At 39.1% G+C, this 20,204-nt stretch overlaps 1 protein-coding gene across 6 annotated transcripts in view; it reads right to left on the reverse strand.

Annotated features, from left to right (window-relative positions):
- The window catches only part of SOX6 (SRY-box 6), a 489,331-nt gene that overhangs the window by 58,514 nt on the left and 410,613 nt on the right, over window positions 1-20,204 (reverse strand). For all 6 annotated transcript variants that reach the window (XM_019519647.1, XM_019519646.1, XM_019519644.1 and 3 more), the window contains exon 12: window positions 3,976-4,084. In XM_019519647.1, coding sequence (XP_019375192.1) covers window positions 3,976-4,084 — 109 coding nt within the window. The remainder of the gene's footprint in view (window positions 1-3,975; window positions 4,085-20,204) is intronic.

Consider the following 20,204-nt stretch of genomic DNA (forward strand, 5'->3'; position numbering starts at 1 on the left):
TGGGGGGGAAGGGGCATGGGGGGATAGGTGTGGGATCTGCAGGGGGATAGGGAGCGTTTGTGGGCAAGTGTAGGGTTTGTTTGGGTGAGGTTTGTGGGGGGTATGGGGTTTGAGGCTGGGTATGTGGGTGGGAGGTTTGTGGAGGTGGTTGGGGATGTGGGGTTTGTGGGTGGATTGTGGGGAGACTATGGGTGTGAGGGGGACTGTCTATGGGTGGGGGAAACTGTTCAAGAGGTACCCCACCTGCCTTCCACATGGCACACAGCCTGCCTACTCCCCCCAGAAGAGCAGCCATCGGGTGCTCAGTGCTAGCAAAGCTCCTTCATGGCATAGCACAGCCCCAGCTGCCCAACACCCATCACCACCTGTGCCACATGTTGTGGCCCCAGCCTGACCTGGCCCAGGGATGTGCGGCTTCGGGCAAGACTGGGCCACTTTTGCTATCACCTGGGGTCCTGGCACTGCATGCAGGGGCTGCACATTGGGCTGGACCAAGTCCTGCCTCCAAGTGCCCCATGTGCCATTGGGCAGAGCTGGCTCCATGGAGGCAGGACCTGGCCCAGCCAAATGTGTGACAGCTGGTACCAAGGGTCCTGGGTGACAGCAAAAGCAGTTCAGTCCTGCCCAAAGGCACATGCCCCAGGACTGAGCCAGGCTTGGCCTGCAACATGTGGCATAGGTGGTGCTGGGTCTTGGACGGCTAGGGCTGTGCCAAACCATGGGGGGGCTCTGCCAGCAGAGGGCCCTGAGCACCCAATGGCCACTGCTGCAGCTGTGGAGGGGCTGTGCTGGGGGCAGGCATTCCTCCTGGGAAGTCTTCCCCCACCCCCACCCCCGCACATTCCCTCCACACATAAGCCCCTTCCACCCCCACCATTCCTATTTACTGGGGATGGCGCCTGGGTCCGGGTCACTGTTACAGCCTTGCCCCACTCCGATTTGCTCGGGCATGCTGAAGCAGCATGCTGGGACAGCAATGGAAGTTCGCCGGCACTGAGATGCTCTGCCTGGGTGCCAGAGCATCTTCTTGGAGAACCCAGCCTCCGGTTGCTTCAGGGCATGCTCCAGGAGCACTCCCTGCACTGCTTTTTTTCCAGCAGTTTTTTTATTTTTATACCAGGATTTCTGGTATCAAATTTAGAGTCCATGGTGCAAATATGCAGAGTGGGGAACATTTTTTCATTCTTACCATGCCTCTTGCAGAGTCTCAAACTGAGATGCTGCAACAGTCATGTGCATGCTCGTCTGGATGTGACATATGAGTCAATGATAATTTTACTTTCACTTTTGCCTAAAACTTGCAGAAACTGTCTTTACCTCATACTGGTATTCATTTTCTCCTGGAAGAGTCACTGCTTTCAGCGACTCTCCCAGCCACTCCAGGAACAGTCCAGAAGCAAAAACAGCCACTCCAGGAGCAAAATAATCTGGGAACAACCAGGGTTTACTCTCTCTCCTGGAAGGTGAAGCTTTTCTGGGAGAGCAAATGACTGCACAGTGTTGCCTATACAGACATTAAAATGCTGAGGCCCAGAAGAGTGGAAAGCTTGCAATGCTGATATTGTGCAGCCAGGAGGGGCCCATGTACACACATCTCAAGAGTGCTCTGTAGGCTCCCTTAGTCTGCCTGGCAGCAAATGGCAGCAGAGCACAGGGCAGCCCTGACTGGCTGACTCTGTCTGCCTATGGTCAGCCTGTTTCCCTGCAACACAACGTGAGGATTGTGAAGAGGTTGTATTCTGTGGCCTGCTGGAGCAGCAGAGTCCAGTGAGCAGCACACTGTCTTCCGTGAGGGGTGAGGGGCAGATGCTGGAGGACTGTGTTCTCTTCTGAGAGAAGCTCTGGGTAAATTTTTCTGGGAGAAACCTGGGAGAACTCCGCCAGATTATTTGAATGCATGTACAGACCCTGCATTTCTCACATATAATGTGCACTGCAATTTCCAGTTGCTAATTTTGGTGTTAAAGTGCATTTTTTATTTGAGAAAATATAGAATATACTTACATAATGGTGTGTAAGTGGCCATAACGGATCTCTTAATTTTGTAAAGGACTTAAAGCTGTGTTTAAGTCCAACTCTATTCAGCAAAAACACACAAACACATACCTACTTTTAAGCAGATAGATAGTCATATATATATAGATAAAGATATAGATATACCACAATACCTGTACCACCTGTCTCATGGCTGCTATGGCTCACTTGACAGTCCAGAGCACTTCATTGCAATTACACTGTACACATTTCCGTTACAATATCCCCAGCACACACCCATCCTACCTTTAAGCACATGCTTCAGTTCCAGAACATAAGTTAATCATGTGCTTAAAGGTAAGCATGTGCGAAAAGGAAGGCAGTGGGGAGGCAAAAACATCTCACAGATTGAAAATCAGGACTTTAGACTAGCATCTAGTTCTTCAGGCTGTTTTAGTTTAGGCAAATATAGCAGTGATACATTTGAGCAACAGCGGGAAGGGCATACTTATGTGAGCTATTTTTGCCAATGAGTTTTTGAAATGGACTGCAAATTATTGAGACACTGTCTGGAGTCAGAATGGAACCTACACGCAGGCAAAATGGACATAGACAGAATGGAAACTATGCCCAGAGGAGCACTTCCATATACTTCAAAATATTACAACCTTTCCCACTAGCCATATTGTGTCCATATTATGAGAAACATTTTTAAATGACCCTTATTTGTTGACAGGTGCAACTTCTGATTGTCTCTATGCTTTTTTGGACCTGGCAAACAACCAAATCAGATGCTTCTGATTTGGACACGAGTGAGGCATTTTAGGGTATTGAACCACCTATATTTGGAGCTGTTTCAAAGAAGGAACGTTTCAAAATGGCAGCAGCTATTATGTTCTCATCGTTTTATGTGGACAAACTAGGAACAATACACATGTAGCAAAACTGCTCCAACTTAAACCCTGGATGAAGCAATGTTAAAGTTGAAGCAGCTTTGCTACATTTGTCTTGTTCCTGGCTTGTTCTCACATAACAATTTTAACATAACAGCTGCTGACCTTTTGAAACATTCCCATTTTGGAATGGCTCCAAATATATCTGTCCATACTCTTGGAGGCATCTCTTTAAGGAGATCAGTGTCATGACAAGAAGTTGTCTGGGGTGGGGGGGAGGAGTTGTGAGCAAATCTTATCAAACAAGAAATAATTTTCTTTGTACAAAAAATTTTGTAGAAAGTTTGAAAATAAAACATTCATCTTCATTCAAAGATTGGTATATAGGTTCTTGGCAACAACATACTTTAGCTCTCTGATCTACTGTGAGGTATCCAGTAGCACCACTAGGTAACAGTGACATACATTAATGAGTTTAACTTACGTCTTGAGAAGCACTGAATTGTTACTGTGGTTTGCTACTGTGCTTCCAGCACACCTGGAGCTCTCACTAAAATCAGTAGGAAGGCATTACTGGGTTGGACATTTCTATATTACCATTTGAAATCTACCTGTCAATAAAGCAACACTTGCTATGTTTCCATGAAAAGTGTGTCACTACCTTGATGGATATCCCTCTAGATTTTAGAGCACCTGCTTTGTGTCAAGCTGCTAAATTATTTCTAACTAGTCTTCAAAAGTGGTAATTTTCTTAGTAATATATTACTTATTGAGGCTCTCATTATTCACTCTGATTACCAAGATATACAAAAAGCAAACACTGTATTGTCAGCTGCTGGATACAGTTGATTGCAAGCTACTGAAAGATGGTTAACAGCATTTCAAGATGACTCAGATACTGTAAACTATCACTTACTTTTGTTATCTGTATCTGTTCTTTATCCTGTATGTGCTACTCAGACAAAAACAGGCAAAATGTTTTAAATATGGACCCAAGGATTAGGTGTACTGTGCCCATTAAAGATTCAGCTGTAACTGCCACCCGGGACATATTGTGGCAATTAATGCCAAAGTGTTTAGACATGGTCAATTCATAATGGCAACTCACCTTCTGCATCTTCTGGCCTTGTAAGGTCTATGACTCCTGGGCCGAGTTTTCCATCTTCACTGGGTTTTCCTGTTAATTGTGGGCCTAGATTCTCAAATCGTGTTCTTTCCTGAAAAATAAAATAATTATTATTAATGCTCTGGGTATTAGTTCTACTTCTCTGCTTGAGTGTATGCATTGATACTTGCCTTTTCCTTTTACTGAGAGAATTAAATGAACAGGTTTAATTAAAAGTGCTATTTAGAATATACCATTTAATTTTCAGTGGTTTTGAACACCCACAGCTCGCTTTGTTTTCAGCTGAAATTATGCTGAAATGATGAATGTTTAGCTTTTCTTCAGATCAGGACATAAGATTTAAATGTGCATCTCCATAATACATAAATGATGTCACTTGCAACCACAGAAAGCTTTTGGCAGGAAGCAGTGCTGATCCATGCTGCACATTTTGTCTTTCCACTGAACTTTCTGACTTAAACTGGAAAAAACAATTGACATTTGAGACAGACTAAAAATGAGCACTTGAAAGAAGAGTTCCTATTAAAGCATGCTGCTAATTTAACAGAAAAAGCACTTTTTTCCCCCCACACTATGAGATCCAAGTTTGCATTCATACCCCTGAGAAAACACAAGTCTCAATTTTATGCAAGAGGCTTTCAAAGACAAGTATTTCAAAGAAGGAATAGTAGATGACAGAATTGATACTATTATTTTGTCTAGGAATTTAAATGGAACTCAGTGGGAATTGGAGAAAGAAAAAAAAAGGACAGAGCACTTGTTCCTAGAAAAACACAAACCTTTGAAAGCTGTAGACCTGCACAGGTAACCTGGACCTAGGACTGCAAAATGAAAAATAAGAGGCACTTTGTGTGTTAACCCAATTCTTTAATCAAAGAAGTACAGGACAAGACCCTATAACTGACAGTGCAATATTCCTTCATATCACAATGGTAGTCTCTGTAGTACTCTGTATCAGTAGCTAAGTGTTCAATGGTTATCATTAATTTAGTGTTCTCATTTGAAGGAACACAACATGTTTTCCCTCTTGCCTTGTTGTTACCTCTTCAGACTAAACTTGGCATTATGTTGTACTTCTGAATGAATGAAACCCTGTTGTTCATTACTATGAAACAATATTAAATGTCATGTCAGCTTGAATTTACAGACATGAAATACCAGCTTTCAGCTCCACGAACAGTTTCTCCATGTTATACTTAATGCATTATGCAGAAGTAGAGTGCTGATTGCTGTTCAGTCTATTGTTCAATGACCTAGTTCTATAGCGAGTATGTAAGACAGAAGAAGGAAACATTATGAGTTTCTCTCCTGCAAGATATTTAGAAACTTGGAACTATTCTTAAAAACCAAACATACAATTACTTGATGGCTGTTGTCCCTCATTTGTTCAATCTCAGTTCAACTGTGCCTTCTAATCTGATTATTTTTTGAATTGTGCTGCGTTTCTATAATTAACTCCCATCAGCCAAATTGTGCAGGAAGCTTTCTGATTCCTCAGCTCATGGAATATTTTAAATCTCCACAGGAAGAAAACACAGTATAAAATTGACATACTGGGTTACTACAACATGCAGCTGAGGAGTTACAGGTACAGACTGCATTTCTCAAAGCTTGACAAAATCTTTTAATCATCTACCAACTTATTTCTGCAGGCTAATCATGGAGTAACACTTCATGCTGCTGAGTTGTCTTTACAGCATATTTACTCTATATAATGTTTTAGTTGATGATAACTTTAAGATACAGAGAAACTGAAATGGAAAGAATTCCAGAAGAGAAGTGCCTACATAGGCAAAATAACTAGATAGGCAAAACACTACTACTAAAAGGCCTCCCATAAGAGTGAAAGGTGTTGGATAATGCCACAATAACCCTGGAATCGTGAAAATGAGGTCTGTCTTGCTGGTAGACAGGAATAAAAGTCCACCAAGAGTTCTGGATTCCTTTTTAAAAGATTTAGACTTTGGATTCACAATAAAAACAAAGCTGAGTACTAAGGAAATGGCCTTTGGCACATTCCATTTCTCTTTCCAAATTTTTTCATTAAAACTTTTTCCAAGAGTTCCCTGGCACCTGCAATCTTCTTAGAAGAACAGTCCTTATGTGTATTTTAGAAGCAAGAGAAATACCTTTCTACTATAAAAATCAACAGAAGCTACTATGTATCAATATGCACATTTGAAGTATCTTTCTAGTCATTCATTCTCTTTGATTTTCCCAGAAAATATTCTCTGTTAAAAAAAAAAAAAAGTTTCTGAAAGAATATCAATATTTTGACATGGAAGGAGAAAAGGGAAAATTACATGATAAGGTTCAGAAACACTACACTGAGAACGCTTACACAATAATAATACCTTATCTTCTAAAACAAGTAACATGCACTTATGACTGAATAATAATCTCCATCTTTTAATTCCCTAGAATATGTATCATAGCTATTTCAATATTTTTTTTGAAACAGCTTTTAAGTCTTTTTTTCCCCTCCACTGAAAAATATTCTCACATTGATGGTTGTAAAATATAAATATTTACAGAAAGAATTAGTAAAACTTTTATGAAAGGCTCATGGAAAACATAGGAGAAAATGCTTCTATAAGAATAAGATATTTTTCAACTAAAAAAATCCATAAAATTCAAAAAGATTTAACAAATTAGTATGAAATTAATATCAAAGAGGCACTGCAAATTTAGACACGAGATTTACATTTCTGAGGTTTAACCCCAATCAGACTCAGCAAGCTAATGGCAAATAAGCTAACCAAGCTTTTTGCCCTCTCTACACTGTAATTTTAAGATGTGTTAGTTTTAAATATATACCTTTTCCTGCTGCAAACAAACACTGAAAGGAAGATCAATTTTATGTGTATATCCTTTTGTAGACCAGCACACACAAAATATGGTTAAAAGTGCCTAGGTGGATGTACACAAGCATGCTCTTAGCATTCATGTGAACATTTTATCAGTACACATATATACGTACATCCAGAAATAGAAACAACCACTGTGTGTGTGTTTACATGCGTGTGTGTGTTTCTATAAAACGTGCACACATGCGTGCACACACATACACACACACAGGTTTGGTGAGTGTTTATATTGTATTTGTGAACATACATATACATGCATACAGATAAAACATGCACATTAATGTTAATACATAAAAAAATTAACACTATAGTTAAGAAGCATTACATACATTTATATATTAATGGATCTTGTATATTATAACGATTACTAATGGTTATATATGGTTCTTTAGCTACACAATGCTGCTTTTTTATGTATTAGTTCTGTATGCCTTCCAAAGATGGTGCATGGGTTTTGCATTCTCTTCAAGACGATAATTCTGGAGATCTAAACTAGTGGACAACACACTGTTTATCATAAGTGATGTACTGATATTAAACTGTTCTCTTTCAATTGTACCATTTCAATAAAGGACCTAGGACTTGATCTTGAAAATCTTTGCTGATAAGAGTAGCCCTGCAATGGGCCCAAGAATTTTCAAAATTCAGGAATTATTTCAAAGGTGAAAGTTCTTTCAAGCCCATTTTAGATTTTGATTCTGAGTCTGTGAAAAATGCAGTAAAAATAATCACTACTTTAAAATTAGATGAAGAAAAAAAAATTATTCTTGTTAACAGCCAGATCTTCATTTTCCATTCAGTGGCATGATTAGGCACTTATTTATGCATTGTCAGTCACAAACATGCAGAAAACATAAAAGTTATTGAAAAAATTGAAGTCTGCTCCACTGTATTGTAGGATGGTTGGTTCTCTAAGTGCTTTGAAATTATGATGTATGAGGTAGATGTTGCATATTAAATAATGATATTTAAATTATAAAGCCCCCTTTACTGAGAGCTGATAAATGTTAAATGTTATGAGCCACAAGTCTGTGGCATCCATCATATTCACATATTATTGCAGTCAATGATGGAGCAGCCCCAGTGATGACAGATAGACTGTTAGATTATTATCCCTTATTTCCAGACTCACCAAGCAAGCCATTCAACCTTTTGGGCATTATTTTTAACTTTGCATTAAATTAGCAACTTATCCCTCACTTCTGTGGAAGGGATTATCAATTCTTCCCTGGTGCAAAGGAGGTAACAGAATGGTTTAGTCAACCGTGGAGAGGGAGAAAGGAATAAGTAGGCCTTTCCTCTAAAAACACTACCAACTTCAAACAGCTAGAAACAAATATAAAATTGTGATCTTGTGGAAAAACAGCAATGAAACAGTAAGCTTGCAATAATGGCTTTTCTCTGCACTTAGATAAAAGCTGAATTTTTGATGTGCACAGTATATTTTCATAAAATTTTATATACTATGTTTTATACACTTATTGGCTATTCCATAATAATGTGTGTGCTAACAGTAAAATTGCTCTTAAATTTATGTGTGTTATTTATACATTCCCACGTAACAATGCTTTTTGTTGTAAAAAATATTCTGTTTATTAATGTAACTTTACAACCACTGCATCCAAGATCCGTGGTAAATTAATGACATTTTTATTATTTTATAGTGTCATTAAATTTTTACTGATCACTCCATCAAACAGAAGCAATAAAGGCCATAATGTAAACTGGGACACTTAGATGAGGGGAGCAGGAAGGCATTCCATATAGTCTGAAGTAAACGGCTTGCTATAAATGATATTTATACCATCTTTAAGCATGTGAGAATACTTGGACAAGTTTGGCAAAACTGTTTCAGTAGTACAGTGGATTGTGTACTTAAATAACAGTTTACTTGCCAGCAAGACAAGTTTTTTTTTTCAAAACATATGCGAGAAGATGACTGATTGCATCCATCTCTTGAAAAACAATATATGAAATGTAATAATACACTGGGCACCCCTCCCTTCTGGATTACCAAGACTGATCAGACTATACCCATGCCTCAAATTATTTCAACATGCTAGCTTTTTCCACATCTGAAATATATGCTCAGACTGAAATGGAAAATGGCATACACACTGATCGTTGTGTGAAAGGTTTAATTTTTTTTTCTTTTTTTTTTTGCAAACAAATACATTTTATTTAAGTAGACGTGGTTGGTCAGTGATGTAATACCCTTTATTTCAATAGCCTAGCTTGGAAGCAGTTACCAACATTTATTTAAAGAGCCAATTTCTAAAGTCTGAATTAATATGGGTCATTCACAGAAGCCACAAAGCATATGCCTAAGGGGCCACTACATACTCTGAGGACAGTATTTGAGTTACAATGGCTACAAATAATTATCACATTGTCTTTACATATAAAATACATATAGTTGATTTATTCCACAGTAAACATTTCAACTAATCCTTTAGTGAATTATTTGCTAACCCTGGTGTATTCTATTTATGTACTTCAGACTGTACACAGCAATAACAAAAACCTTTGTTCAAAATATCAGGAGGAAATGTTTTAGCACAACGAAGAGGGATTTATTTGCACAACAATTCTTCCACCTAATGGAAACTGTGAAATTAAATCCTTGGAGCCACTGCAGCAAAACACTACAGTTTCTTACGAATCTGTCGGATGCTCGGAACAACACAGCAGTTCAAAACTCAGCTTGTTTTATGTCTTTCCTACAGTCCACTTGATTATGCCCATGAATGAAGAAACATGATTCTGTTTGTTTGTTTGGGGGTGGGGGGCTCATCCTGTACAGGTCAAGCTACAAACACTCCCAAACTTTTCAACAAGTTCCTGATATTTTCTAACAGCCAGATCTGGAAAGTGAAATTACCCTCTGCTAAGAATATTTTGCAATATTCTGGCACAGCAAGGATAATGACAAATTGACTTTCAGCCTTATCTCTGGTTATTTTAGTTATTATGGGTGAGAGGTTTAAATATTAACTTTATCACAATTAATGTCAGTTTTCCAATTGGTCTCTGGGCATGAGACTGCTCCATTTCTCTTGTTGCCGAGGTGGATTAAACACAATAAGGACACTATTGTTATGAGAAAAAAAAGAGTAAGTCAAACCCTTGGAACTGCACCTTCATTTCACATACCTGTGTAATGTTTACCTGGAAACTTTGGACAACATCATAACAACAGGACATGCTCTAGAAAACCTGACTGAGATATTAGATTTCCAAAGCTGATAAACTTATTGCAGAAAGTCTGGTTAATTCCAAAACAAGTTTTCCAATCATACAACCAGTTACTTTTTAAATAAGTTCATCTGCCCTATCAAAAGAAACTGTTATCTTGAAAATGAAGGAGGATAGATGTGTTGTGATACAACATATAAGTACTTTGGTATTTATTAACTGATCATACCCTAAAATGACAGCACAGTATCTCAAATATGGAAATAGTTCCTATCAAATAAATCTGAAGTTAGGAAAATAAAAATCCCCAAAAGAACAACATACATACAACTAAAAGACAACTTGGTGTCATTTGTTACCGTTTGAATCTTTTTTCAAATTTAACTCAATTGGTTTCTTAGATCAAGGTTTGCTTTGAGTTTCAGGCTTAAGCAAACACCATGCTAGACTTAAACAAATCCATCAAATTTTTACCAGGTTATAGGTGGAAAGTCTGAAAAAATAATCACAGAATTTCTTATGGTTTACATAGGGAACCATAACTTTGGCCCAGGTTCACAAATCTTTCATCGCACATTTCCCTAAGCTTCAGATTCTGTTACAAAAGCACTGCCTGATTAAACTACAATCTACTGCATCACTCCAGGCATGGGGCATTTAAAGAGTTTGTGTGCAGAAGTACATCCACACATGCATATGTGCACGAGAGAAAATGTTATCACAAAACTGCAACAGTGCCTGGTTTTTACCATTTCGCACATTTGTAAGTTGGACGAATTAATTTCAAATGCCTGTGACTGAAAGATGAATCAACCAGGTTTTTACCTAATTCTATTCTAGTAACTTTAACAGTATGAGGGAAATTACCCTAATGGCTACATTGAGCAGCAAATTTTCATTTAAACTTTGGTTTCCTCCATGAAGGTCCCCCTATTATGGGTGAGGAGCTCCAACATTACTGTGATGAGGGTAGCATAAGAACCTATAAAGAAAAGAAAGGAATTCCTGCCGTAGTCTACAGGCTCCAGTTCCCTTATGGTGCCCCATAATGCACTTTGCTTAATTGCACTGCAGCATACAGCCTGCCTTGGCAAAAGGGAGTTCATTAAATCCTCTTTATTAATGGACTGATCTCAGAATATTGCTGAAAAGTAAGAAATGTATTTGAAAAGGGACTTACACTAGCCCTGCTTAGACTGGCTGTATGCTTCAACAGGTTTCCACTGTACTGTGAGTATGACAACATGACACATGCTGGAGCATCACAAGTGGAATAGGAGTCCAGGGCTGCTGGCTTGCATGATTTAGAGTGAGTCTCAACATATATGGTTTTCTTCTTAAAGTCCCAGCTCCTGGAGTCAGATGAACACATGAGAATCTCAGCTTTCATTAAAATAAAAAATGTCCAGCCCTTGGGATTCAGTAAAAAAGCTTAATTATTAAATATGTGATCCCTAAAGGCTCCAAATAAGCAAGTAAAAAAGGACCTGCCCAAATTTACTCCTTTTAAATATGATCTCCTTAAGTAACTATCATGATTTTTGTGTGTCTGATATCACCACAATGAAATACGAAGCAAATGTTCAGGTGAAAGCCCCTCATACCTTGATTACTAGGGACATTCAGCACATATTTTTAATATATTGAACTTGGGTACCTCAAAGGTCATCCTTTAAAAATATCATGGATTTTTTTTTTTAATTTCTTAAAAATAAAAAAGCCAGATATCCACATTTACCACCTCAACACGATTTTGAGTTAACCTTTCCCCAGTCCCCATAAAACATTGACAGATCCTTAACTACTGCAGCCCTTGCAAGCACCCTAAGCTAGGATCTACTCTAGTTAGATTACTTTCAACAGGATTACTGCCGTCGCTGAACCCCCTTAACCAAATGCTTTATGTCTTTGTTCATATGGTTTTAATTTGGTTTTAACCAATTGCAAGGTTATTTATAAGTTTGCAACTCCCCAGTAGTTAGAGTTATGAAGCGTTCAGACTTAAGCATATCCAGTTGTGTGGTAACCCAAATACTGCTTTCATGCGGTTTCCAACTTTTTATTCATGCACAAAGGCATGATGCATGGCAGTATCCGAAAACTTTCTGATTAACTCTTTGCTTCAGCAAAAAATTCACAGAGTATTCAACTGTGAAATTATGTATTTCATTGAAATGTGACAGAATTATTTTAAATAAACAATTGTCTGAATTCTGTCTTCTGTTAATGTGCATTCATTAGTCCCTAAAACCAAAGCCCAATCAATTAAATTAACAGCTTGTAAATTTAAAATGAACAAAAAGCCTTACTACTTTATAGTCCATATAATATACTATAGAATACACAGTTGGTTAGAAGGACTCTAATGCTTGAGTCATCGCTAGTTTCTAAAAGGGCTTGAGAACTATATGACTATTATTAAGACTTATTAATAACACATCCTAGAATAATCAAATCTCTTATTCCAGAATGCAAACTTCACCTGCAGGAGTCAAGAAAAATCCAACTCTCTGCTACTCCTACCACTTCGAATTCAATATCTGTTAATCATTGATCAAGAGTGCTCTAAGGAGAGATTATTCTTCTTCTGTAGCATTCAGTAGTGTGTCTTCTGTCAGGTATTGTCAATTGACAGCTTGTTCAACACTAAATTCAGTAGGTAACTGGTAAATAATATTGGTCATACCCTACATAACTTATAACTGTAAAAAGCCTGAGAGCATGAATTTGGAAAACCCATTTTTATATTTCATATTAATTATGACCAAATCATTATATTTGATGTACATTCTTCAGGAAATAATTGGTTTATTGATTCATTATGTACTCTTTGGCCAGGTACAGACATTACACATAAACCAGTCTAAGTGGCTGGAAATCAATCTAGACCCGTAACTGTACAGAAGTTTGGCACACACAGACAGGTCTAAAAATAGTGAAACCAGGTCTGAGAAAGACCTGGTTCACGTGCACTCAGATCTAACCAATTTAAGTTAGACCATTAAATTGAACTTCTGTACTAGATTGCCTATCAATTCAAATTAGATTGCTGTCCTCTGGCGTACCAGCCTCCTTTGCAGCCCCCCACCAAGCCCCATCTCACAGAGAGGTATGCTAACATTTGACCCACAATTGACTACTCTGGCTGAGCACCCACTGGGCCCCATCCCCGAGCTCTCCCAAAGCCGAGCCAGCACAGACCCTCTCCCAAGTCCCTCCTCCCACTTCCAGCCATCTGTCAGCCTCAGGCAGGCAAAAGGTGGGGAAGGGAAGCATCTGCATCCCCAGCATGAGCCTCTGGACCTCGGCACCCATATCCCCAGACTGTCCCCCCCATCCTATCACAAAGCACTCTATGATGTACATACACATCTGACACTGAGCACAGGAGAACCTCCCGCACTCACATATAGCCTCATGGGGCCTGACCCTGACTCCCACACACCCAGCTAGGGACCCCCATACACCCATGCTCAAGCAGAGCCCCATGGAGCCTAACTCTGGTTCTCGCACACCATATCTCTGAGGCCAGAGACAGGCACCCTGCCACCTGGACCCCAGCATGGACCCCTCCCCCAACCAGGAGCCAGTGCAGGCCTCTGGTGGGTCAGGCTGGCAGGGGACAGAAGATTGGGACAGGGTCTGCATGGAGGCAACCCTGTGACCTCTGCAGCTCGGCCACTGCCCACAGGTACAAAAGCCATGGGTATATGGCATGCTACAAGGCTTTTTGGGCCTGCAGCTACAGGATCCTGGAGTACTTGGGCAGGAGTGGGGGGAGGGGACATGCTTACCCATGCACAGCAGGCAATCAAGGGTGACCTGAGTGCTTGGCCGTGCCTGGCAATCTTCAGCAGTCCAGGGAGCTGCAGGGCATGCTGAAAGGCAGGAGCACCCCCAACCTACAAGCCTCAGCCAGCATATTCAGCCTGTGCGCCCCTCTCCCAATGCCAAAGGGCGGATGTGTCTACTGTTCACTACCAATCTAACCAAGGCTGCTTACAGAAAACCACATAACTTGAGTGGATTCAGGTTTTTTGAACATCTGTACTTAGCTCTCGCATATACATACCCAGAGTACAGATTTCAGACCTTTACACTGCCGGCAAAAACTTCTACCACTCCATTTTTAGGAGCAACAACATTAGCTTGCAGCAGCACTAGGTTGTTTTCTAGTAGTTGACTAATCATTATAGGGAAAGATGACTTCCATCTTACTGTATCTTCAGTCTGATTTTTGCAAAATGCAGGCATTCTGAATAAGCAGCTGAGAATGTACTTAAGTTAACTGGATTTAACAATCTGGAACAGTGCTCGTCTAAGTTGTGGATATGATGTCATGATTCTGCAGATATATCTGTACACTTACCTCTCCTTTTATGCACATCACTACATGTAATTAAAATACATAATCATTCTTATGGGTCAAAATTAGGTTAGGACTCAGAAATGTTGGCTGTCATCATTATGTTCAAAGTACTAAACCCCCATTCTTTCTAGTCTTAGTATGGTAATATAACAAACAACAGAACTATTTTAGCTTCTGCTCAGTGAAACTTCTTTTTTTTTCCTGAAACGGACACAACTATGACGTACTGCAGACATCAACTACACAAAGCAAAATTAAGTATTCTCTACCAAGTTTTGCAAAAGGACAGATTTTTAAAAATGTATATCCAGATACATGTGTCTACTTATGAATCTAAAGAACTGGTTTGATGTATTTTTATAAACAAAACGGACATACTTACACACATGTGCATGAATACGTATGCTCATGTGAGATTTTAAACTCATAAAAGCTAAGGAACTTGGGTTTCACATAGTTACCATATTTACGCCAGTGTAAATAACTATTATAATAGCACTTTTTATTACAAAATTAAACACCTCTGGAAAAGCTAATACAAAAATCACTTGCATGATGTAGTATGTAGCCATTTGTGATAAAAACACTTTTAGCACAAAAACTCTAATAGTAAAAAAAACAGGGCAAATTGATCAGGGGGGAGAAACTCACCTAAGTCACTTGGGAAAAAACCCCCATATAAAACAGAACCTGAACTTCAGATACAATATTTTATTGCAAATGTCACTGAAATGCTTTATGTTTAATTTAAAAAAGAAAAAAAGGAAGTTAAAATACTGTTAAATTAACAGTAACAATTACTGCGCTTACTGTGGGCTAAATAAGTAACAGAAAGGAACTCAGGCCTATTCAATGTTCATATTTCTATTTAGAATTATGAATGCAGTTACAATAATTAGGTTTCTTTTATTGTATTGCCACAGAAATACACCAAACACTATTATATCTAAACACGTGTCTTGCTTTTTATTCATTCTGTATAGGTAACTATACACATGAATTCTTGCCTCTATACATACAACATACATGTAAGGTATTGTTGTTATTTTTTAAATTATTATTATTTCCATCAACATGTTTTCCCCGATTTTATAGCTTTTCTTATCTATTTTTTAAAAAATGATGTTATGATGTTTGTTGCTGTTTACTCCATTTACACTCAAGGCATCTGTTGTTATGCTGAAAGGGAAACAAAACACATCACTAATGCAGCACAGTCGATGACAATGAAACAATGATAGTAACATCATTATGCCATGTTTTACCTCCTGTATCCACATCACTGCCATATTTTTCTCTGATTATTTCAGCCTGAAGAAAATGCACTACTTACTGTCTGTGTCAAGAATGCAAGACTACTGCTCACTACTGCTCACTCAATATATATACTGAGTGCGATATATATAATCAGGGTGATATAGATGTTCCTTCAACTAGCTCCTTTCTTTAGTTTTAGTTCAACCAAAAATAATTATAGCTGCTTACCACTTCTTATAAGCCCTGATCCTGAAAGATGCTGAAAATGCTGGACCCTATCCAACAAAGTACTTAGGTATATAACTAGTCTTATTAAACTTTATGGTAGTGCTTTAAAGGTATACGTGGTTAAAGGTATACATGGGATAAAGCAGTCTCCTGAATCAGGGCCACAGCACTCAGCACCTTCAGGACTGAGCCGGGGTAAATTTGACAATAGAATCTGATGTTAAGGAAGGTCCTTCTGTCCTTGATTGGTGGCTAATAAAGATACTTTCTGCTTATTCACCTCCTTCAAGAGAAAGTCAGGTGGGGGTCCTTATGCCTTTGAGCCAGTTAGCTTTGAGTCACAGAAGAATTATTCTCCTTCAGGGTGTGAAAAACAAAAGACTATGGGCCTCATCCTGAAGCTCTACACAAGTAAGGGGATTTTTCCACCAAGAATCGTCTTATTGAACTCAGTGGGACAGTTCACAGTTTGTAGAGTTTGATAAATGTAAAATTAAAGAAGTTCACTAAACTTACGAAAAATTATGAAATGATAAGGGTAAAATTACAAAAATAAAACATCAGCAAACAAAACATTCCTAAAAATTGATCAAAGAAGATGCTTTCCTATCATACATATGACATAAAAATGCTCAAAAATGCTCACTTCCTGGACACTGGAATGCACCTTTATCTGATGGGAGGAGCAACTCACCCATACAGCTTGCCTCAGCAAGTATTAAAGATATGTAAGAGAAGCCCTATTTATTTGGGTGGTAGAAGACAATGATTTTTTAGTGCAGAGTCTGAGGAATCTTCACACCTGAAGCCATCTTAAATGCAAAATGAATATCCCAAGGCAGAAAACATACACTTGTACCTCAAAGACCAACATATTAATATTGAGTAGTAGTTTCAAAAATAGTCATGAAATTCATTCCCATGTAGAAGACCCATAAAAAACCTGTGGATCACTTATAGCCTACTTTTAAGTGCTGGTTTTTCTCAAGAGGGTGTTTTGCATCCTAGGCACATCTCTTACTCTGATTACAAAATTATCACCATTACCTTCCTCAAGAGAAAACATGCAGCTGAAGTGATTCACTGAATGGAGATTCTCAACCCTAGGGAATGTATTTACTACCATAAGGAGGGTCATAACAGGCATGCAAAGGGACTAGTGTTTCAGGGAATTATGCCTTTCTTCTTGCTTTACTTCTAGCCATATTTAGATAGCATTTGTGGTAGTGCATCCTTTACATGTCTTGCACCAGAAGATGTGATACTGCCCTGGATATATAATAATTATATTTTCTTAATTTTGTATTTATTGTTGTTGTTGCTGTTTCGGATGCTTTTCAGCAGTAGAATTCAAGTAATTTTATCAAAAAGGGTGGTATAATTCCATTTTACCCACAGGATAACTGAGGTATAGAGATGGGAAGTGACTTGCTAGAGGTCACCTGGAAATCCAGTGATACAGCTGAGAATTGAGCCCAAGGATCCTGAGGCTCAGGCCAGCACTCTGGTTGCTAGACCATGTGGCCTTGCCCATACATCTATTTAATGTATTTTTCAGTCATGGAACATTAAAGACTTTGCTGTTGTTGAAGGAATACATGTAAAGAACACAGCATAAACACAAGCAATAACAACACAAATTATCTGGGAACTCCTGTTTTGATGTCACACTTAGATAAAGAACTTCCTACTATGAACCTATGCATGCTCATACAGGCTGAAAAAATATTAGCCCATACCACTAGCTGGCAATTTATGTCTGAGAAGGGAGCATAATCATTTTGTTGGTTAAGTCCAATCTGAGCCAAATTTTATATTATGACCAAACGTTTGGCAGTATAGTAGCAAGGGCAAGTAGCAGAAAATTGCTTACCGTGTTATTTGCCAGATTACTTGAATTATTTGCATCAGGTTTTCAAGAGATTTGGGGAAATTAAAAACTTAAAACTTGGGATGGCTTTGAACTGTGGGTTTCTGTTTCTACTTGCAACATGATGCAGGGGAGGTAGTTCAAGATTTAACGTGGATTAACTAAATGAGACCTTTTATATATATAGCGTGAAACATTTAGGAACAGTTCTGTCTGAAATGCTAGGGTTTGTTGTTGTATTTTTAAACTGAAGATTTGGAGAGCCAACTGATTTAAATTAACTGCTTACCCTTGCACTTCCAGTTGTTTAAGATTCATGTTGCCATTGTACTAAATACAGCTATAGTTTGTATTCCAGATAAATTGATCTGACTACAAGCCTCACTCTTTAGTATGATTCCTACTCCAAGATAAATCAATATTTAATATCCCCTGCAACAGCCCCAGTAGATGATTTTAAACCTTTTCTCTTTCCCATTAAGTTACCTTTAAAAATACTTTATACAAGCCTTCAGAGATGACTTCTGAAAAACTAGTTTATAAAAAGCAGTCTGAAAGTCATTAATTCACATGGAGAAGGGTTTTTTTTAAGAATCTTCCTGAATTGTGCTGATCTCTAAATCCATCTCCATTTAGCTAATTCTCACTTCTCAGCTAATTTAAAGAATAAATAGACACCTTCTCTAAATCTATTACATAGAATTTAAGTCTAAATAAATATATAGACAGGTGATCTATAATAAACCTATGGGCCCTTTGCCAGCTACATGGGGTCTGAGGTGTTTCTGAGGAGAGGACTTTTGTTGCTGAGAACAGAAAAAGAAGTTCATTGTTCCTGTGTGAACAATTTTCCCTAGTGCCAATGAAGCTCCTCCCTCTCTTTTACCCAAACAGCTAATGACAGCAAGCAAAAGCAGAAAAGCAAGTCAGTCCTGAGACTGAATGGCCATTCTCTATTCTGTTTCTTTTCTGCCATATACAGCCTCTTGAGAAGCAAGAAGAAATATCCTTTCCCCACTCCATCATACCTTACCTTAGCTAGGACCCCCGGTATGTAGCAGTCCTTGAGATCAGAAAATCTGCTACTGTAAAATGCTAGGCTCAGGTTCACATCGCCATACAGCAGGGGTTCCCAAATTATGATACACATACCCCTGAAGGTACACAAGAAATCTCTGGGGTACACGGGAGAAATTGTGTAATGGCAAATTTAGTTTTCATTATAATAACAATTGGCATTTAAGGGGTTAAAGTAAAAAATGTATACTGGTAGGGGTATGCAGGCAGATGGCAAATCTGGAAGGGAATATGAAATTAGAAAAAGTTTGGGAACCTCTGCTGTAGGGCATTGAAAGGAAAGGGATCAAAATATACCTGATATTATTATTTTGAAGGAATGTTTTTAAATATTAGGGATGAGCAGCCATAGCAAAAACAAAAGATTTCCCTAGATTACAGGGTGGTCATAGTTTACTGGAACATGCCATTTCAGGAACAGGAAAACATCCCAGTTTGTCACAATATCACAGCACAGTGGAGGCTTCCATCTGAATGCTAAATACTACTGTATTTACTTGAATTTAAGAGAAGGTGTGTCATCCTCTTCCCCCACAATTAGCGGGGGCAGGGGGAGTCCTTTGTCTTAGTTCTGCATACAATGTAGTGTGGGGGGCAGGCAGCTGCTGTGGCCTTGACTTTGGCTCTGAGCACAGGTTGAGGCTGGAGTCAGAACCTCAGCAGCCTCTTGCCCCCACTTTTACTTGCCCTGTGCAGTTTCTGCTTCCCCCCCTTTGCCCCTTCCCTCCCTACTGTCAGGTGCAGCTTGCCTCTGGCTTGGGCTAGACTCCCTCCCAGGGATGAAACTCCATCCCTTGCTTGGACAATCAGCAGCGCCAATGCTGCTGCATGGCCCAGCAAGGACTGTGCTTCCATGTGCTGTGTTTGGGGAGGGAAAAGAGCCTGAACAGCACTGACAGTGTGGTGGGGAGAGGAGGAGGGAGGAGGCTGAGACTGGAGAGTGGTAGGGAGAAGGCAGAGCCTGCAGGACATGGGGTCGAAAAAAGCATAAATTGTGGGGAGGTAGGGGTGGGACAGGAAGAAGTGGGGGAGCAGAGGGCAAGGGGGCCACCTGACCCGCCCCCCCCCAGCCATCTGATCCCCCCAGCCACTGCTTTCCCTGCTGTAGCAGGTGGAATAGGGGGAGGACAAATCCAAGACAACCCTACAATAATTAGATTGTATACCTGGAAAATTATTCACAAATGTATACATTTTCCATTCATAGAATATAATTATGGGGGGGTCATCTTAAATTCAAGTAAATACAGAACATACATTGCACATTTGTCAACATTTGTCATACTTCACTTTGCTTGAATCAGATGCCAGGATGGTTCTGAATGCCACACTGATGGCATCATGAATG

The sequence above is a fragment of the Gavialis gangeticus genome, unplaced genomic scaffold (assembly GCF_001723915.1).
Source record: "Gavialis gangeticus isolate Ggan-Ray unplaced genomic scaffold, GavGan_comp1, whole genome shotgun sequence".
Taxonomy (NCBI): Eukaryota; Metazoa; Chordata; order Crocodylia; family Gavialidae; genus Gavialis; species Gavialis gangeticus.